The sequence below is a fragment of the mitochondrial genome of Haliaeetus albicilla, assembly GCF_947461875.1.
Source record: "Haliaeetus albicilla voucher IN1796 mitochondrion, complete genome".
Classification (NCBI taxonomy): Eukaryota; Metazoa; Chordata; class Aves; order Accipitriformes; family Accipitridae; genus Haliaeetus; species Haliaeetus albicilla.
The window spans coordinates 1-17,719 of record NC_040858.1 but is presented as its reverse complement, the minus strand read 5'-3'; the positions used below and the strand labels follow the sequence as shown (position 1 = coordinate 17,719).

The window sequence follows — 17,719 nt, the reverse complement described above, 5'->3', positions numbered from 1 at the left end:
TTATAGAGTTGTTCACTCCTTATATTATTAGTTGTTTGTTTCAGGGCTTTATAGAGTTGTTCACTCCTTATATTATTAGTTGTTTGTTTCAGGGCTTTATAGAGTTGTTCACTCCTTATATTATTAGTTGTTTGTTTCAGGGCTTTATAGAGTTGTTCACTCCTTATATTATTAGTTGTTTGTTTCAGGGCTTTATAGAGTTGTTCACTCCTTATATTATTAGTTGTTTGTTTCAGGGCTTTATAGAGTTGTTCACTCCTTATATTATTAGTTGTTTGTTTCAGGGCTTTATAGAGTTGTTCACTCCTTATATTATTAGTTGTTTGTTTCAGGGCTGTTTGTCCGGGGGTGTGGGGTAGTTGAAAGTAATGAATGCGATAATTGGTGTGTTTGGTAGGGGAGTTCCATTAATATTTTGGGGTTTGATGTGATTTTATGCATATATAAATGTGATGAATTTTTTGAAATTATTAATGGAACTCCAGTACCTCTGACAAATAAAAGTGTAAAAAAAGTGTAAAAAAAAGTGTAAAAAGAGGGGAAAATGTGCGGAAAGAGTGTAAAAAAGTGTAAAGAAAAGTGTAAAAAAGTGTAAAGAAAAGTGTAAAGAAAAGTGTGAGAAAGTGTAAGGAATGTGGGGAGGTTGTGGGCGGTGGTGTTGGGTTTCTGTAGTTGAATTATACAACGGCGATTTTTCAGGTCGTAGGTTTTGGAGAGAAGCCAAGCAGAAATTACAATGGCTTATTTTGTCCTTCTTTTGGGGATGGGGTTTGTTTTGGGGGGTTTAGCGGTGGCGTCTAATCCGTCTCCTTATTATGGAGTGGTTGGGTTAGTATTGGGGTCTGTTGTGGGGTGTGGGTGGTTAGTAAGTTTGGGGGTGCCGTTTGTAGCTCTAGTGTTGTTTATAGTGTATTTGGGTGGGATGCTAGTGGTTTTTGTTTATTCAGTGTGTTTAGCAGCGGACCCTTTTCCGGAGGCTTGGGGAGACTGGCGAGTTTTGGGGTATGGGGCGGGAATGGTCTTGGTGCTTGTTGTGGGGGCGGTTGTTAGTGGAGTGGAGTGTTGGGGGATTGGGGCGGTTACTGTTGATGGTGAGGGGGTTTTTATAGATCGGTTGGATTTTAGTGGTGTTGCTATGTTCTATTCGTGGGGAGCAGGTATGTTCTTGGCTGCTGGATGAGGGCTGTTATTGACGTTGTTTGTTGTGTTGGAACTTGTGCGGGGGTTGTCCTGTGGGGCGATTCGGGCGGTTTAGAGGAGTCAGAGAGTAGTTTAATGTAAAATACCAGCTTTGGGAGTTGGTGATAGAGGTTTAAGCCCTCTTTTTCTGAGGTTCATTAGTGGGTATTATTGGTTGAATGGGGGAGGGGGTGTGTTGGGTTAGTTTTGTGAAAAATGATGAATAATAAGATGATATAATGGATGATAAAAAAGTTAATTTATTAATGGAACTCCAGTGCCTTGACGGATAAAAAAATGTAAAAAAGTGTAAATAAAATTCATGAAAAATTCATGAAAAATTCATGAAAAATTCATGAAAAATTCATGAAAAATTCATGAAAAATTCATGAAAAATTCATGAAAAATTCATGAAAAATTCATGAAAAATTCATGAAAGGTTTGTGAAGGATTCATGGGGAATTTATGAAGATTTTGTAAAAATTTTGTAAAAATTTTGTAAAAATTTTGTAAAAATTTTGTAAAAATTTTGTAAAAATTTTGTAAAAATTTTTATGCAAAACATGATTGGTGTGTTAGCTAGAAACGCCTAGTGTTGTTTAGAAAGTATGAGGAAAAGAACTAATAGAATAATATGTCCAACAAGCATTCACCAATTAGCCCCTATAGTAGGGTCTGTGGATACTCCATAACCGAGTGCTCCTGACCAGTGCATCAATGCCAGATCAACCACCCTATAGTACACCAACCGTCTCATTAAACATCTCCTGAGCTCGAGGAATAGCCCGGGGGCCAAATGCTCCTGACCAGTGCATCAGTGTCAAATACCTATCTGAGTCGCGCGCCAACCATATCATTGAGTAGCTCTTGAAGTACGGTAGTAAAGTTGCCCGAGGGCCATCCAGTCCACGTCTTAAACCAGCCACTCATGAACACATACTATGGGGGCCACCTGTGAGGTTACCCAAAAAGAGAGGGAACCAATAGAGAAAAACCACTAGAGTGATACGATTCAAGCGGCCAAGTGGTACCTGAAATAGCTTAGTCTCAGTGAAGAGCGAGAGAACGGGATTAAACAAGTTCCGGCCCTGAGGTAGGAACCAGAGGCACAAAAGAGCAAGTAGTGCTAGGGGTTTAGGGGGAAAGAATGGTCCTGAAGCTGGGAATGTAGGATCTATACGTGCACCGGGTTGATGATCTCTCTGGGACCGACCGATTAAGAGATAACCTAGCCCTTCTTGGTCAGCGGCCGAGCATAAATGGAAAGGCATAGTTAAAGGAAGAGATCATGCAGAAATCTGGTGTAAATCACCGCAGTCCACTGATCCGTAGTAAATATCCATGAGAATAATCAAGCTGTGTATAAAAGCTCCACCTTTGGCATGGGTTTAGTCCGAGGGAACGGCAAATGGTCCGAGAGTGCATGCAGTATAACATGACCCTGAAAGTAGAAATGTGCTAGATAAGTGTATGCCCGTATTACATATATATGACTATAATACATACATTAATATGTCTAACATATAATAACACATAATAGTATGATATATGTGGAATATAAGTCAATGTACAATAATACATAGGGGGGGGAAGGGGGGGGGAAAGAAAGGATGGGGGCGATGTTTGCTAGGGGGGTTCTTAGTTAGGGTTAGGCAATAATGGCCCTTGCGGGCCGGGAACTCTAAGAAGGGGGTCAGTCTTCAGTTTTTGGTTTACAAGACCAATGTTTTTTATAAACTATTAGAGTATTAGTGGTTGAGAAGTTTGTTTTCTAGGGCTCCAGTTAGGGGGAAGAGGGCTAGAAGGATGAGGAAGTAGGTAAGGGAGGCTACTTGGCCAATGATGATGAACGGGTGTTCCACTGGTTGGCTTCCGATTCACGTGAGAATGAGGAGATTAGCGATTAGGGTTCAGAATAGTAGTTGGGAGAAGGGTCGAAAGGTTATGGTTCGTTGTTTAGATTTGTGGAGAAAGGGGACTAGGAATAGAATTAGTACGGAGGCAGCTAAGGCTAGTACGCCTCCTAGTTTGTTTGGGATTGAGCGTAAGATGGCGTATGCGAATAGGAAGTATCATTCCGGTTTGATGTGAGGTGGTGTGGCTAGGGGGTTTGCTGGGGTGAAGTTTTCCGGGTCTCCTAACAAGTTAGGTGAGAATAGGGCTAAGGTTATTAGTGGGAGCAGCATTAGTGTAAATCCTAGGATATCTTTTAGGGAGAAGTATGGGTGGAATGGAATTTTGTCACAGTTTGAGATGATGCCTAGGGGGTTGTTTGAACCGGATTCGTGGAGGAAGGTAAGGTGGATTAGGGTGAAGCCTGCGATTAGAAATGGGAGTAGGAAGTGTAGGGCAAAGAATCGAGTGAGGGTGGGATTGTCTACGGAAAATCCTCCTCAGGCTCATTCTACGATGGTTTGTCCGATGTATGGGATGGCTGAGAATAAATTGGTAATGACTGTAGCTCCTCAGAAGGATATCTGGCCTCATGGAAGTACGTAGCCTACGAAGGCAGTTGCCATGAGGGTGAGTAATAGAATGATTCCTGTGTTTCAGGTTTCTTTATATAGGTATGAGCCATAATATAGCCCTCGGCCAATGTGTAGGTAAATACAGATGAAAAAGAAAGATGCTCCGTTGGCATGTAGGTTGCGGATTAGTCAGCCATACTGTACGTTTCGACATGTATGGGCTACGGATGAAAAAGCTAGGGAGGTATCTGCGGTATAGTGTGTTGCTAGCAGGAGGCCGGTCAGAATTTGTGTTAGTAGGCAGATTCCTAGTAGGGATCCGAAGTTTCATCAGATAGAGATGTTTGGGGGAGTGGGCAGGTCGATTAGGGAGTTATTAATTATTTTGAGGAGGGGGTGGGTTTTTCGGGGATTGGGGGCCATTGATTGGGAGTTAGTGTGTGGACAGGAGGATAATGAGGGTTGATAGAGCGAAGGTTCCTAGGTAGGTTTTGAGTAGGCCGGTGTGGAGGGGGGTTGAGGTCTTGGTTATTGTAAGTTGGAGGTTAGCAAGTCCTTCGGGGCCTATTTTTTTGTATCAGGACAAGTCGATTAGGTGGGAGGCAATTTTTTGTCCGCTGTTTAGTGAGATTAAGGAGCTGAGACGGTGTATCAGAGGGTTGAAATATCCTAGTATAGAGGAGAAGTTTAGGTACGGGGTTTGTTTTGGTTGAGTTAGGGTGTGTGTTATGTTTGAGAGTTCTAGGGCTAGGATGATGCCCAGAATTGTGGCGATAATTGCGGCGGTTTTTGTGAGGGTGGGTATGGTTATGGGGGGTGTTTTTGTAGGGGGGATGTAGGATGTGATTAGTAGGCCGGCTGCAATGCTACCTAGGGCAAGTCGGGTGATTGGGTTGATGAGGGTTGGGGTGTTTTCGTTTATGGGTGTGATTGCAGGTATGCGTGGGAATCCTGTTTGGACTAGTAAGGTTATGCGTAAGCTGTATGTTGCTGTGAATGATGTTGCTAGGAGTGTTAGGAGGAGGGCTCAGGCGTTTAGGTAGGAGGTGTTTAGGCTTTCGATGATTGAGTCTTTTGAGTAGAAGCCTGCTAGGAATGGTGTTCCTATTAAGGCTAGATTTCCAATGGTCAGGCAGGTAGTGGTTGTTGGGAGTATTTTCTGGAGGCTTCCTATCTTTCGAATGTCCTGTTCTCCATTGAGGGCGTGGATGATTGATCCTGAGCAGAGGAATAGCATGGCTTTGAAGAAAGCATGGGTTGAAATGTGGAAGAAGGCTAATTGGGGGAGGTCTAATCCAATGGTGACTATTATCAGTCCGAGTTGGCTGGATGTGGAGAAAGCAATGATTTTTTTGATGTCGTTTTGGGTGAGGGCGCAGGCAGCAGCGAATAATGTGGATAATGCCCCTAGGCAGAGGCATAGGGTGAGAGCGGTTTGGTTGGTAGAGAGTATGGGGTGAGTGCGGATGAGTAGGAAGATCCCGGCTACCACTATAGTGCTGGAGTGGAGCAGGGCAGAGACTGGGGTTGGGCCTTCTATAGCGGCGGGTAGTCACGGGTGGAGGCCAAATTGGGCGGATTTTCCTGTTGCTGCCAGGATGAGGCCTAGGAGAGGGAGGGTTGGGATTTGATTGGGGGATAGGGCTTGCTGGATTTCTCAGGTGTTTGTTATTGATGCTAAGTATGCTATGCTTAGGATGAGGCCGATGTCTCCAATTCGGTTATAGAGTACGGCTTGGAGTGCTGCTGTGTTGGCTTCTGCACGGCCGTGTCATCAGCCGATTAGTAGGAAAGACATGATTCCGACTCCTTCTCAACCGATGAATAGGAGGAATATGTTATTGGCGATTGTTAGAGTGATTATGGCAATTAGGAATGTTAGGAGGAAGGAGAAAAATTTTGTGATGTGTGGCTCTGATGTTATGTATCATGAGGCGAATTGGAGGATGGATCATGTTACGAATAGAGCGATGGGGAGGAATATTATGGAGTATTGGTCTATTTTGAGGCTGAGGGGAATTTTGAAGTTTGTGATGAATTTTCATTCTCAATGGGAGATGATGCTTTCTGAGCCTGAGTATATGAAGAGGGATATTGGCACTAGGCTAGTTAAGAAAGCAGTTTTGATGGTGCGGGTGATGGTAGTTGGAGTAAGTGTGAGGGTGGTTGGGAGTAATGGGAGGAGGAGGGGTGTGAGAATGATTGATAGTGTGAGGAGTATAGAGGTGTTGAGGAGTAGGGTTGTCTCCATTACTTTTACTTGGATTTGCACCAAGATAGGTGGTTCCTAAGACCAATGGATTGCTGTTATCCTTTAAAAGTTAAGGGGACTGAGGTTTTAGGCTCAGATGCAGGAATTAGCAGTTCTTGCTGGTTGAACTTCCCCTCGGCAGGTAAGAAGGGTCTAACTTCTATTTTTAGGATCACAGCCTAATGTTTGGGTTGAAACTATATCTGCATAAGGGTATTCCTGAGATTATTTCTGGTTTGAAGATTAGGAGGAGTAGGGGGGTAATGTGGAGGGTTATTAGAAGGTGCTCTCGTGTGCTTGAGTTTTGTAGTGAGGTGATGTGAGTTGGTGATGTGCCTCGTTGGGTGGTTAGTAGTATGAACAGGGTGTATGAGGCAGTTAGTAGGGTTGCAGTTCCTGTTAGGAAAATGGTGAGGACGGATCAGTTGAATAGGGCAGTTATGATGGTTAGTTCTGCTATTAGGTTTGTAGTTGGTGGAAGAGCTATGTTTGTGAGGTTAGCTAATAACCATCAGGTAGCCATAAGTGGTAGGAGGGGTTGTAGGCCTCGTGTCAGGAGGAGGATTCGGCTGTGGGTGCGTTCGTAGGTTGTGTTTGCAAGACAGAATAGTATTGAGGAAGTGAGGCCGTGGGAGATTATTAGAATTATTGCCCCTGAGAATGATCAGTGGGTTTGGAGGATGCTTGCGGCAATGACTAGGCCTATGTGGCTTACTGAGGAGTAGGCAATGAGGGACTTTAGGTCGGTTTGGCGTAAGCAAATTGAGCTAGTTATTAATGCGCCTCAGAGGGCGAGAGTGAGGAAGGGATAATGTAAGTGTGGTGGGAGGGGGCCAATTAGGAGGGTTAGGCGTATGATGCCATAGCCTCCTAGTTTTAGGAGTAGGGCGGCTAGTAGTATAGATCCTGCAATTGGGGCCTCTACGTGGGCTTTAGGTAGTCATAGATGGAGGCCATAGAGGGGGGCTTTTACTATGAATGCTATTAGTAGTGCTAGGCTTAGTAGGAGGTCAGTTCAGGAGTTGGTGAGTGTTGGGTGCGATAGTTTAAGTATTGTAAGGTGCAGAGTGCCGATATGTGTATGGAGGTATAGGATTGTGACTAGTAGTGGTAGGGAGCTGATGAGGGTGTAGAATAGTAGATAGATACCTGCGCTTAGGCGTTCTGGTTGGCTCCCTCAGCGTGTGATTAGGATTAGGGTGGGGATTAGGGTTGCCTCAAATGTGATGTAGAATAGTATTAGTTCGGTGGCTGAGAATGCTAGGAGGAGGAGGGGTTGGACTGTAATTAAGGTAGTGATAAAAATCCGCTTGCGGATTGGTGGTTCATGTTGTAGGTGGTTTTGGCTTGCTAGGAGTATAAGTGGGAGTAATCAGCAGGATAGGACTAGTAGGGGGGATGAGATTTGGTCGGTGCTTATTCATTGGGTGAGGTTTTTGTGGGGATAATATGTGGGGAGTAGTCAGTGGAGGCTGATGGTGGCAATTAGGAGGCTATGGGCGGTGGTGTTAGTCCATAGGAGTTTTTGGTGAGATAAGAGGGCTGTGGGGAGGAGTATGGCTGTTGGGAGGAGGACTTTTAGCATTGTAAGAGGTTTAGGTTATGTAGGTGATCAGATCCATGGGTTCGTGTGGAGGCAACTAGTATGGCTAGGCCGGCGCCTGCTTCGCAGGCTGAGAATGTTAGTATGAATACGGGGATTAAGGCGGTGGAGGCTATTTGGGTTTCGACGGGTCAAATTGATAGGGCGATATACATGGAGAGTATTATACTTTCTAGGCATAGTAGGGCGGAGATTAGGTGGGTTCGGTGGAAGGCGAGTCCTAGGCAACTTAAGGTGAAGGAGGAGTAGAAGCTTAGATGGGAAAGTGACATGGAGAGAGGCATAGGGTCGATCTATGATTTGTTGAGTCGAAATCAACTGTCTTGGTTAGACTACCTTTCTGGGCCTATTCAGCTCATTCTAGGCCTCCTTGAAGTCATTCGTAAATTAGTCCTAATGTGAGGAGGGAGATGATAGTGGAGGCTCAGGCTAAGGTAGTGCCAGGTGATTGTAGCTGGATGGCTCATGGCAGAGGTAGTAGGAGTGCAATTTCTAGGTCGAACAATAGGAATAAGATGGCTACTGAGGAAGAATCGGATTGAGAATGGTAGTCGGGCAGATCCGAAGGGGTCGAAGCCGCACTCATAGGGTGACAGTTTTTCTGAGTCTGGGTTTGTTTGGGCAAGTCAGAGATTTAGTGTGATTAGGATGGTGCTTAGGGCGAGGGATAATGTAAGTATGAAGGTGATTATGTTGATTGCTCTTCTCTGGGGTTGCACCAGATTTTATAGATTGGAAGTCAATTGTAATTAATATACTAGAAGAGCAGGATCCTCATCAATAGATGGTTATATAGAGGAATAGTCAGATGACGTCTACGAAGTGCCAGTATCAGGCAGCTGCTTCGAATCCAAAATGATGGTTGGATGTGAAGTGGAAGTTAATTAGGCGTAGGAGACAGACGGATAGGAAGGAGGACCCAATGATTACATGTAGTCCGTGGAAGCCTGTAGCGACAAAGAAGGTTGAGCCATATACGCCGTCGGCGATTGAGAATGGTGCTTCGTAGTATTCCATTGCTTGTAGTGCTGTGAAGTAGAAGCCTAGGAGGATGGTTAGGGTAAGTGCATGGATTGCTTGTTTACGGTTGCTTTCTATGATGCTATGATGTGCTCATGTTACAGTGACACCTGAGGCGAGGAGGATTGCTGTGTTTAATAGGGGTACTTCTAGGGGGTTAAGGGGGTTGATTCCTGTTGGGGGTCATTGTCCACCTAGTTCTGGGGTGGGGGCTAGGCTGGAGTGGAAAAATGCTCAGAAGAAGCCGAGAAAGAAGAATGCCTCGGATGTAATGAATAGGATTATTCCGTATCGCAGACCTTTTTGAACGGTAGGGGTGTGGTGGCCTTGGAATGTGCTTTCTCGTACAATATCTCGCCATCATTGTAGTATGACTAGAAGTATGGAAAGAATGCCTAGGGACAGGAGTTGGGAGGAATTGTAGTGGAATCATATAATGAGTCCTGAGGTGGTGAGTAGGGCGGCTGCTGCGCCGAAGATGGGTCAGGGGCTGGGATCTACTATGTGGTAGGAGTGTGCTTGGTGGGCCATTAGATGTTTTCTTGTAGGTATAGGCTTAGGAGTAGGACAAAGACGTAGGCTTGGATTATGGCTACTGCAATTTCTAGGATAGTTAGTAGTAGCAGGATTAGCATGGTCAAGGCAGATACTGATGGAAGGATCGGGAGTAGTACGGCAGTGGCAGTGGAGATGAGTTGGATTAGTAGATGTCCTGCTGTTAGGTTTGCTGTAAGGCGGACTCCTAGGGCTAGGGGTCGGATGAGTAGGCTGATGGTTTCGATTAGGATTAGAGCGGGGATTAGTGGTGTTGGGGTTCCTTCGGGCAGGAGATGGCCGAGGGATGTTGTGGGCTGGTTTCGTAGGCCTGTGAGGAGGGTAGCTAATCAGAGGGGAAAAGCAAGAGCTATGTTTATTGATAGTTGGGTAGTCGGGGTAAATGTGTAGGGTAGTAGTCCTGATAGGTTGATTGTGAGTAAGAGGATTATTAGTGAGGTTAGGATTAGGGCTCACTTATGTCCTCCTTTATTTAGGGGTAGTATTAGTTGTTTTGTGGTTAGGTGAATAAATCATAGTTGGAGGGTGGAGAATCGATTAGTAATTCATCGATTGGTGGGTGAAGGGAGTAGTAGGGTAGGGAGTAGTATTGAAATTAGGATGAGTGGGATGCCTAGGAGGTGGGGGCTTGCGAATTGGTCGAAGAAGCTTAGGTTCATGGTCAGTTTCAGGAGGGGGTGTGGGTGGTTGTGGTGGGCTTGTTGGATGGGGTGTTAGTGGAAATAAAGGGTAGAAGTTTGGGTTGAATGATTAGTGTAAAGATCAGTCATGATGTTAGTATAATGAGAAATCAGGGGGTTGGGTTGAGTTGTGGCATATCATTAAGGAGGAGCTAGTGGTCCTCTATCTCTAGCTTAAAAGGCTAGTGCTGTTGCATAGCTTCTTAATGATTAGGAGGATATGAGTGAGGATCAGTGCTCGAAGTGGGCTAAAGGGGTTGATTCTACTACGATTGGTATGTAGCTGTGGTTAGCTCCGCAGATTTCTGAACATTGGCCGTAGAAGACTCCCGGTCGGGTGGTGATGAATGATGTTTGGTTTAGTCGTCCTGGAATTGCATCGGTTTTTACGCCTAATGCAGGGATTGCTCAGGCATGAAGTACGTCGTTGGCAGTGACGATAATGCGAATGGGGGATTCTATTGGGATGACTACGCGGTGGTCAACTTCTAACAGTCGGAAGTGTCCTAGTGGGAGATCTGTTGTTGGGATTATGTAGGAGTCGAATGTTAGGTCTTTGAAGTCTGTGTACTCGTAGGTTCAGTATCATTGATGGCCAATGGCTTTTAGTGTAAGGTCTGGTTCGTTGATTTCATCTATTATGTACAGGATTTGTAGGGATGGGAGGGCTAGTATAATGAGGACGATTGCTGGTAGGATGGTTCAGATTAGTTCAATTTCCTGGGCATCTACGGTGTTTGAAGATAGTTTTTCTATTAGTATGAGTGCTAGGAGGTATAGGACTAGGCTGCAAATTGCTAATGCGACTATTAGGGCGTGGTCGTGGAATTCAACGAGTTCTTCTATGATCGGGGAGGAGGCGTCTTGGAAGCCGAACTGTGAGTGGTTGGCCATGGTGGGGTGTGCAGGATTTTCACTTGCGATTTAGCCTTGACAAGGTTATGTAATTGTTTTACTAACACTCCATGGGAGAAAGAAGCATAGATGGTTAGATGCGGCTGGCTTGAAACCAGTGTACGGGGGTTCGATTCCTTCCTTTCTTGGACTTGAACGAAAGCTGGTTCTTCGAAGGTGTGGTATGGGGGTGGGCAGCCGTGGATTCATTCGACGTTAGTTGCGGTTAGTTCTGGTTGTAAGACTTTTCGTTTTGAGGCGAAGGCTTCTCAGATGATGAATATTAGTATGATTGCGGCTGTTATTGAGATCAGTGAGCCGATGGAGGATAAGGTGTTTCATAGGGTGTAGGCGTCTGGATAGTCTGAGTATCGTCGAGGCATCCCGGCGAGGCCTAGGAAGTGCTGTGGGAAGAAGGTTAGATTTACTCCTGTGAATATGACTCCAAAGTGGGCTTTGGCTCATGTGGGGTGGAGGGTGAATCCTGTTAATAGGGGGAATCAGTGGGTAAACCCTGCTAGGATGGCGAAGACGGCTCCTATTGAGAGAACATAGTGGAAGTGGGCAACTACGTAGTATGTGTCATGTAGGGCAATGTCTAGTGAGGAGTTTGCCAGGACGATTCCTGTTAGACCTCCAATAGTGAAAAGGAAGATGAAGCCAAGGGCTCATAGTATTGGGGGGTCCCATTTGATGGTTCCTCCGTGGAGCGTCGCTAATCAGCTGAAAACTTTAATACCAGTTGGGATGGCAATGATTATAGTGGCGGATGTGAAGTATGCTCGGGTGTCTACGTCTATTCCTACTGTAAATATGTGGTGGGCTCATACAATGAAACCTAGGAATCCGATTGATAGTATGGCTCATACTATTCCTATGTAGCCGAATGGTTCTTTTTTACCTGCATAGTATGTTACTACATGGGAGATAATTCCGAAGCCGGGTAGAATTAGGATGTAAACTTCTGGATGTCCGAAGAATCAGAAGAGATGTTGGTATAGGATGGGGTCACCTCCGCCAGCAGGGTCAAAGAATGTTGTATTGAGGTTTCGATCTGTAAGTAGTATGGTGATGCCGGCGGCTAGGACTGGAAGTGAGAGTAGTAGTAGGACGGCGGTGATGAGAACGGATCATACAAATAGGGGTGTCTGGTATTGGGAGAGGGCTGGGGGTTTTATGTTGATAGCGGTTGTGATAAAGTTAATTGCCCCTAGGATGGATGAGATTCCAGCTAGGTGTAGGGAGAAGATGGCTAGGTCTACTGAGGCTCCAGCATGGGCTATGTTGCCCGCTAATGGGGGATAAACAGTTCATCCGGTGCCAGCTCCTGCTTCTACAGTTGAGGAGGCTAGTAAGAGGAGGAAGGAGGGAGGAAGTAGTCAGAAGCTTATGTTGTTTATGCGTGGGAAGGCTATGTCGGGGGCGCCAATTATGAGGGGAACAAGTCAGTTTCCGAATCCTCCGATTATGATAGGTATGACTATGAAGAAGATTATTACAAAAGCATGTGCGGTGACGATTACATTGTAGATTTGGTCGTCGCCTAGGAGTGTGCCTGGTTGGCCGAGTTCTGCGCGAATGAGTAAGCTGAGGGCGGTGCCGACTATGCCAGCTCAAGCACCGAAGATTAGATATAAGGTGCCGATGTCTTTGTGGTTGGTTGAGAACAGTCATCGATTGGTAAATGTCACAGGTAAGATGGCTGAGTGTTTAAGCGTTAGGCTGTAGTCCTTTTTACAGGGGTTTAATTCCCTTTCTTATCGACTCTGTGGTGAAGTTCATATTGAGTTGCAAACTCATTGATGTGCATTAAGGATGCGCCAGGGTCTGTTAGGTAGAAGCTCGCTGGTTGGGGCACCTAGCTGTTAACTAGGGGTTTATGGGATCAAGGCCCATCTATCTAGGTAAGGCCCTAGCTTAATTAAAGTGTCTGAGTTGCATTTAGAGGATGTAGGGTAGTGTCCTACGGGCCTTAGCAGAAACTAAGAGGGTTTAACTCTTATTTAAGGCTTTGAAGGCCTTCGGTTTGATGGTTATCCTAAGTTTCTAGGTGGCGGTTAGGATTAGGGGGGAGAGTGGTAGAATTAGCGTAGATAGGGTGGCAAGGATAGCAGTTGTAGTATTTGTTGGCTTAATGAAGTGTCAGTGCTTTATGTGGTTTGTAGAGTTTGGAGGTAGTGTAATTGTTGAATGGTAGGCGAGGCGAAGGTAGAAGAATAATCCTAGAAGGGAGAGGGTAGCGAGGATTGTGGCTGTTGTGGCTATCTCTTGTTTAGTTAATTCCTGGATGATGAGTCATTTGGGTAGGAAACCTGTTAGTGGGGGGAGTCCTGCTAGGGAGAGTAGGACTAGCATGAGGGTTGCATTTAGTGTGGGGGATTTTGTTCAGGATGTTATTAGTGTTGTTAGTTTTAGGGTTTTAGTTGAATTGAGGGTGAGGAATACGGCGGTGGTTGTTAGAACATATAAGTAGAAGGTTAGAAGGGCGAGTTTTGGGCTGTAGATGATTACTGCGGTTATCCATCCTAGGTGGGCGATGGATGAAAAGGCTAGGATCTTTCGGAGTTGTGTTTGGTTTAAGCCTATTCATCCTCCAAGAGCTACGGAGGCGATAGCTAGGGTGGTTAGTAGCGTTGGATTAAGCGAGTGGGTAGTCAGGAAAAGGAGGACAGCTGGGGGGAATTTTATTGTTGTGGAGAGGAGCAGGGCGGTAGTTAGGGATGAGCCTTGTAGTACTTCTGGGAACCAGAAGTGAAAAGGCACTAGTCCAAGTTTTATTGCAATTGCTACTGTTAGGAGTAGGGAGGAGGCAGGGTGGGTTAGTTGGGTGATATCTCATTGGCCCGTAGCTCATGCGTTTATTATGCTTGAGAATAGGAGAAGAGTGGAGGCTGTTGCTTGTACTAGGAAGTATTTAATTGTGGCCTCGATAGCTCGAGGGTGGTGGGATTTTGAGATGAATGGGATGATGGCAAGGGTGTTGAGTTCTAATCCGGTTCAGGCTATTGCTCAGTGAGTACTTGAGATTGTGATGGTTGTGCCGAGGATTAAGCTTAGGGATGAGATTAGTTTTGTGTGGGGATTCATTAGCAGAGGAAGGAGTTGAACCATCATTTTCGGGGTATGGGCCCAATAGCTTTGTTAGCTGACCCTGCTAGGAAATAATATAAAGGAAGTATGGAGGGCTTTGATCTCTTCTGTGTAGGTTCGATTCCTGCTTTTCTAAGGCTTAGAGGCTTAGGAAATGAGAGGGTTAGTGTACCTCTATGTTCACTTTATCATAGTGACCCTTTGCATTCAGGCACATTTCCTTAAGCAGGGGGGTACCCCTGCGTAGGAGATTGGCATGCTAATGTGCCAGAGGCATAGTGCTAGGGTTAGGGGTAGGAAGTTTTTTCAGAGAAGATGTATGAGCTGGTCGTAGCGGAAACGTGGGTAGGAGGCGCGGATTCATAGGAAGCCGGAGGAGAGAAGTAGAATTTTTGTTGCGAGAGCTATTGTGAATAGTTGGGGAGGTAGGTTTAATGAGCTTGGATTTAGGAATAGGATTGTAGTTAGTGTATTTATTAATATGATGTTTGCATATTCAGCTAGAAAGAATAGGGCGAATGGTCCTGCAGCGTATTCCACATTAAAGCCTGAGACTAGTTCGGACTCCCCTTCTGTGAGGTCAAAGGGGGCTCGATTTGTTTCGGCTAGAGTGGAAATGTATCATATTATTGTAAGGGGTCAGGAGGAGAAGATGAGGTAGAGGGGTTCTTGGGTGGTAGTAAGTGTGTGTAAGGTGTAGTTGCCACTTAGAAGGATTACGGATAGGAGGATGATGGCTAGTGTAACTTCGTAAGAGATGGTCTGTGCTACTGCCCGGAGAGCTCCAATCAGTGCGTATTTTGAGTTTGAAGCCCAACCAGATCATAAGATTGAGTATACTGCTAGACTTGATATGGCTAGGAGGAAGAGTAGTCCCAGATTTAGATCAGCAAGGGGGAAGGGTAGGGGGAGGGGGATTCAAATGGTTAGTGCTAGGAGGAGGGCTAGCATAGGCGTTATGGTGAACAGGAGTGGGGAGGAGGTAGATGGGCGGATGGGTTCTTTAATAAATAGTTTTACGCCATCGGCTACGGGCTGTAGTAGTCCGAAGGGTCCTACGATGTTTGGGCCTTTTCGAGCTTGTATGTAACTTAGGACTTTTCGTTCTACTAGTGTAAGGAAGGCTACGGCAATTAAAATTGGGATTGCATAGGATAGGGCTATAGCAAGGTAGGTTATGGTGGAGGGCTTGGTCATTAACGGTGGGGCTAGGGAGAGGACTTGAACCTCTGGGTAAAGGGCTTAAGCCTTTTGCATTTACCGGGCTCTGCCACGCTAGCGGCCCTTTTCTAGGGCTTTGGGTTTACATGGGGCTCCTTTTATAATTTAGTTGGGGTCATTATTTGGGGAGAAGGCGTGCCTGTGGTATTGGCCTTACTTTCCCGGTCCTTTCGTACTAGGGAAGGTATTACATAGATAGAAACCGACCTGGATTGCTCCGGTCTGAACTCAGATCACGTAGGACTGTTAATCGTTGAACAAACGAACCCTTAATAGCGACTGCACCATTAGGATGTCCTGATCCAACATCGAGGTCGTAAACCCCTCCGTCGATAAGGGCTCTTAGGAGAGATTGCGCTGTTATCCCTGGGGTAGCTTGGTCCATTGATCAATATTTATTGGATCTGGGTACTATTAGTACGTTGAGGGGTTGCTCTTGGTTAAGGGGTATGTTCTTATTTTTGGAGGTTTTTCTTTTCTCCAAGGTCGCCCCAACCGAAAAATGCAGGCCAGCATTTAGGTTTTAGGCGTAGGCCTAGTAGGTGTACATTTGTGTATAGTGGCTGCTGATTTTTAAGTTCCACAGGGTCTTCTCGTCTTATGTGTATATTCCTGCTTTTGCACAGGAAGATCAATTTCACTGACCATCTGTAAGAGACAGTTAAGGCCTCGTTTAGCCATTCATACAAGTCCCGATTTATGAGACAATTGATTGCGCTACCTTCGCACGGTTAGGATACCGCGGCCGTTGAACCAGAGGTCACTGGGCAGGCGTCACCTTCAATACTTGGTTTGCTGAAGGCTATGTTTTTGGTAAACAGTCGGGCCTTGGGTTTGCCTAGTTCCTTTTACAGATTTTAGTCTTTCTAGTGGGCGCTCCTGTGTTGGGTTAACAGGGTAGTTTTAATGTGCGGACTTGTTGAGATTGTGGTATTAATTAAATGCTGTTAATAATGTGGTAATGTAAGTTTGCGCTTGAGAGGAGGGGGGTCCTAGTTACTCATTCTAGCATTGATTCTCCTATTGTGATAGGTTGGCCTGTTAGTAGGGAGGGAGTCATGTTGTTTTTATATCTTTGGGAAGGGAGCTTTGACGCACTCTTTGTTGGTGGCTGCTTAAAGGCCTACAAGTTGGGGGTGAGTTAAATTATCCGCTGCGAGAGGCTATATCCTTTTTTAAAGGAGCTGTACCTCCTTTAGGTTGCTCTTAATTCTCTACGTGCGGGCTTGCTGGGGGTCCTTGGAGAGGAATTAAGGGTGAACTTAGATTCGTTTTACAGGCAACCAGCTATCACCCAGCTCGGTTGGCTTTTCACCTCTACTAATAGGTCGTCCCACTCTTTTGCAACAGAGACGGGTTCGCTCAGGGAGTAGCTGCCTATAAGTAGCTCGCTTGGGTTTCGGGAGGGCAAGCTTAAATTCGTTTTGCTTGGTTATTCTTGCTGAACCATGATGCAAGAGGTACAAGGGTTTATCTTTGCTGCGTGTTGCTTGGGCTTTCATTATTATTTCATCTGTCCCTTACGGTACAGGTCTCTATCGCGCTGGGGAAAACTTTTCTATCACCTATACTAAGTTAGGAGAATGTTTTAGTTTGTGGGCAAAGGTGATTCTTGGCTATGAGTTAGTGATGTGGTTAGGCTAGAGGCTGGCTTCAGGGCGACCTAGGTAGTTATAGGTATCTTTCAGGTGTAAGCTGAATGCTTTATATTATAGCTACGCCCTGGTATGCTAAGTACACCTTCCGGTACACTTACCTTGTTACGACTTACCTCATCTTTGGCATGTTGGGTTATTAGTTATGAGGAATACGGCCTACGAGGAGGGTGACGGGCGGTATGTACGCGCCCCAGGGCCAGCTTAAATAGGGCTCTATTGTCCCAGTTTACTGCTAAATCCGCCTTCCGGGGGCCATTTCATGCCCCCTTCCGTGTAGTTTTCTACTCTAGAAAATGTAGCCCATTTCTTCCACTTCGTGAGCTATACCTTGACCTGTCTTTTTAGCGGGGGAAGCTATTGTGCTCACTGCTAAGCTCTCAGAAGAGGTGAGCTGGCGACGGCGGTATGTAGGCTGCTATGTGCAAGAAGTGGTGGGGTGCAGCGTGGGTTATCGATTATAGAACAGGCTCCTCTAGGTGGGTTTGGGGCACCGCCAAGTCCTTAGAGTTTTAAGCGTTTGTGCTCGTAGTTCTCAGGCGGATACTTTGGTGGGGTAAGTATCCTGAGCTAGCCACAGCAGTATGTAGACTGTCCTGGCAAGGAGCAGTTGCGGGGGTTAGTCAATCGTAGGTGCTAGGGTCGTCTTAGGTGGCGGCTTTAGGCACATCTTGGGCTTATGACGGCTCAGTTGCGATTTAGCCCTAGTTACTTAGATAGTAAGGACCCGCTCTTTACGCCGAACGTTGTTAGCTTGGGTCTCTTGTATGACCGCGGTGGCTGGCACAAGATTTACCAACCCTAGGGTATGCTATAACTAAGTCAAGTTTACACTTATTGCTTAATGTTAATTACTGCTGAGTGCCCGTGGGGGTGTGGCTAAGCAAGGCGTCTTGGGCTACGGACGTGAAGGGTGTGCCTGATGCCAGCTCCTGTCATCTTAATAAGAGGCTAAGGGCATTTACACTGGGGCGCGGATACTTGCATGTATAGGTTTAGCATGAGCTAACAGTAAGGTTAGGACTAAGTCTTTTGTCCGTGGGTTGCGTATGGCAACCATCTTGGCATCTTCAGTGCCATGCTTTACTATAAGCTACTGGGAC

At 45.7% G+C, this 17,719-nt stretch overlaps 13 protein-coding genes and 24 non-coding genes across 37 annotated transcripts, besides 1 other annotated feature; 9 read left to right on the top strand and 28 right to left on the bottom strand. All coding sequences in view use genetic code 2, as the record gives it.

Moving 5' to 3' along the window:
* The first annotated feature begins 662 nt into the window (after positions 1–662).
* Positions 663–733, top strand: EXT15_mgt22. The gene has a single exon. It is a non-coding gene; the product is annotated as a tRNA-Glu (tRNA).
* A 3-nt stretch (positions 734–736) lies between these two features.
* On the top strand, positions 737–1,255 carry ND6 (NADH dehydrogenase subunit 6). Its single transcript has one exon. It carries the CDS (start codon positions 737–739, stop codon positions 1,253–1,255), a length of 519 nt encoding a protein of 172 aa, YP_009554220.1.
* Positions 1,256–1,261: 6 nt separating this feature from the next.
* EXT15_mgt21 lies at positions 1,262–1,331 on the top strand. Its single transcript has one exon. It is a non-coding gene; the product is annotated as a tRNA-Pro (tRNA).
* Positions 1,332–2,856: a sequence feature (control region).
* EXT15_mgt20 lies at positions 2,857–2,926 on the bottom strand. Its single transcript has one exon. It is a non-coding gene; the product is annotated as a tRNA-Thr (tRNA).
* Position 2,927: 1 nt separating this feature from the next.
* Positions 2,928–4,070, bottom strand: CYTB (cytochrome b). The gene has a single exon. The coding sequence runs from the start codon at positions 4,068–4,070 to the stop codon at positions 2,928–2,930; it is 1,143 nt and encodes a 380-aa protein (YP_009554219.1).
* A 10-nt stretch (positions 4,071–4,080) lies between these two features.
* ND5 (NADH dehydrogenase subunit 5) lies at positions 4,081–5,898 on the bottom strand. The gene has a single exon. It carries the CDS (start codon positions 5,896–5,898, stop codon positions 4,081–4,083), a length of 1,818 nt encoding a protein of 605 aa, YP_009554218.1.
* On the bottom strand, positions 5,899–5,969 carry EXT15_mgt19. The gene has a single exon. It is a non-coding gene; the product is annotated as a tRNA-Leu (tRNA).
* On the bottom strand, positions 5,970–6,035 carry EXT15_mgt18. The gene has a single exon. It is a non-coding gene; the product is annotated as a tRNA-Ser (tRNA).
* On the bottom strand, positions 6,036–6,105 carry EXT15_mgt17. Its single transcript has one exon. It is a non-coding gene; the product is annotated as a tRNA-His (tRNA).
* ND4 (NADH dehydrogenase subunit 4) lies at positions 6,106–7,483 on the bottom strand. The gene has a single exon. A coding segment is annotated over exon 1 (1,378 nt).
* ND4L (NADH dehydrogenase subunit 4L) lies at positions 7,477–7,773 on the bottom strand. Its single transcript has one exon. The coding sequence runs from the start codon at positions 7,771–7,773 to the stop codon at positions 7,477–7,479; it is 297 nt and encodes a 98-aa protein (YP_009554216.1).
* A 1-nt stretch (position 7,774) lies between these two features.
* Positions 7,775–7,843, bottom strand: EXT15_mgt16. Its single transcript has one exon. It is a non-coding gene; the product is annotated as a tRNA-Arg (tRNA).
* Positions 7,844–7,847: 4 nt separating this feature from the next.
* Positions 7,848–8,199, bottom strand: ND3 (NADH dehydrogenase subunit 3). Its single transcript is given in 2 exon segments — positions 7,848–8,024; positions 8,026–8,199. 2 exon segments carry the CDS (start codon positions 8,197–8,199, stop codon positions 7,848–7,850), a joined length of 351 nt encoding a protein of 116 aa, YP_009554215.1.
* EXT15_mgt15 lies at positions 8,200–8,268 on the bottom strand. The gene has a single exon. It is a non-coding gene; the product is annotated as a tRNA-Gly (tRNA).
* Positions 8,269–9,052, bottom strand: COX3 (cytochrome c oxidase subunit III). Its single transcript has one exon. A coding segment is annotated over exon 1 (784 nt).
* Positions 9,052–9,735, bottom strand: ATP6 (ATP synthase F0 subunit 6). Its single transcript has one exon. The coding sequence runs from the start codon at positions 9,733–9,735 to the stop codon at positions 9,052–9,054; it is 684 nt and encodes a 227-aa protein (YP_009554213.1).
* Positions 9,726–9,893, bottom strand: ATP8 (ATP synthase F0 subunit 8). The gene has a single exon. It carries the CDS (start codon positions 9,891–9,893, stop codon positions 9,726–9,728), a length of 168 nt encoding a protein of 55 aa, YP_009554212.1.
* Position 9,894: 1 nt separating this feature from the next.
* On the bottom strand, positions 9,895–9,965 carry EXT15_mgt14. Its single transcript has one exon. It is a non-coding gene; the product is annotated as a tRNA-Lys (tRNA).
* A 1-nt stretch (position 9,966) lies between these two features.
* COX2 (cytochrome c oxidase subunit II) lies at positions 9,967–10,650 on the bottom strand. The gene has a single exon. It carries the CDS (start codon positions 10,648–10,650, stop codon positions 9,967–9,969), a length of 684 nt encoding a protein of 227 aa, YP_009554211.1.
* Positions 10,651–10,652: 2 nt separating this feature from the next.
* On the bottom strand, positions 10,653–10,721 carry EXT15_mgt13. Its single transcript has one exon. It is a non-coding gene; the product is annotated as a tRNA-Asp (tRNA).
* A 4-nt stretch (positions 10,722–10,725) lies between these two features.
* Positions 10,726–10,799, top strand: EXT15_mgt12. The gene has a single exon. It is a non-coding gene; the product is annotated as a tRNA-Ser (tRNA).
* COX1 (cytochrome c oxidase subunit I) lies at positions 10,791–12,341 on the bottom strand. The gene has a single exon. The coding sequence runs from the start codon at positions 12,339–12,341 to the stop codon at positions 10,791–10,793; it is 1,551 nt and encodes a 516-aa protein (YP_009554210.1).
* A 1-nt stretch (position 12,342) lies between these two features.
* EXT15_mgt11 lies at positions 12,343–12,413 on the top strand. The gene has a single exon. It is a non-coding gene; the product is annotated as a tRNA-Tyr (tRNA).
* Positions 12,413–12,479, top strand: EXT15_mgt10. The gene has a single exon. It is a non-coding gene; the product is annotated as a tRNA-Cys (tRNA).
* Positions 12,480–12,481: 2 nt separating this feature from the next.
* Positions 12,482–12,554, top strand: EXT15_mgt09. Its single transcript has one exon. It is a non-coding gene; the product is annotated as a tRNA-Asn (tRNA).
* A 2-nt stretch (positions 12,555–12,556) lies between these two features.
* EXT15_mgt08 lies at positions 12,557–12,625 on the top strand. Its single transcript has one exon. It is a non-coding gene; the product is annotated as a tRNA-Ala (tRNA).
* Position 12,626: 1 nt separating this feature from the next.
* On the bottom strand, positions 12,627–12,698 carry EXT15_mgt07. Its single transcript has one exon. It is a non-coding gene; the product is annotated as a tRNA-Trp (tRNA).
* Positions 12,699–13,737, bottom strand: ND2 (NADH dehydrogenase subunit 2). Its single transcript has one exon. A coding segment is annotated over exon 1 (1,039 nt).
* EXT15_mgt06 lies at positions 13,738–13,806 on the bottom strand. The gene has a single exon. It is a non-coding gene; the product is annotated as a tRNA-Met (tRNA).
* EXT15_mgt05 lies at positions 13,806–13,876 on the top strand. The gene has a single exon. It is a non-coding gene; the product is annotated as a tRNA-Gln (tRNA).
* A 13-nt stretch (positions 13,877–13,889) lies between these two features.
* On the bottom strand, positions 13,890–13,961 carry EXT15_mgt04. The gene has a single exon. It is a non-coding gene; the product is annotated as a tRNA-Ile (tRNA).
* On the bottom strand, positions 13,960–14,937 carry ND1 (NADH dehydrogenase subunit 1). Its single transcript has one exon. It carries the CDS (start codon positions 14,935–14,937, stop codon positions 13,960–13,962), a length of 978 nt encoding a protein of 325 aa, YP_009554208.1.
* Positions 14,938–14,946: 9 nt separating this feature from the next.
* EXT15_mgt03 lies at positions 14,947–15,020 on the bottom strand. Its single transcript has one exon. It is a non-coding gene; the product is annotated as a tRNA-Leu (tRNA).
* On the bottom strand, positions 15,021–16,614 carry EXT15_mgr01. Its single transcript has one exon. It is a non-coding gene; the product is annotated as a 16S ribosomal RNA (ribosomal RNA).
* On the bottom strand, positions 16,615–16,686 carry EXT15_mgt02. Its single transcript has one exon. It is a non-coding gene; the product is annotated as a tRNA-Val (tRNA).
* EXT15_mgr02 lies at positions 16,687–17,649 on the bottom strand. Its single transcript has one exon. It is a non-coding gene; the product is annotated as a 12S ribosomal RNA (ribosomal RNA).
* Positions 17,650–17,719, bottom strand: EXT15_mgt01. The gene has a single exon. It is a non-coding gene; the product is annotated as a tRNA-Phe (tRNA).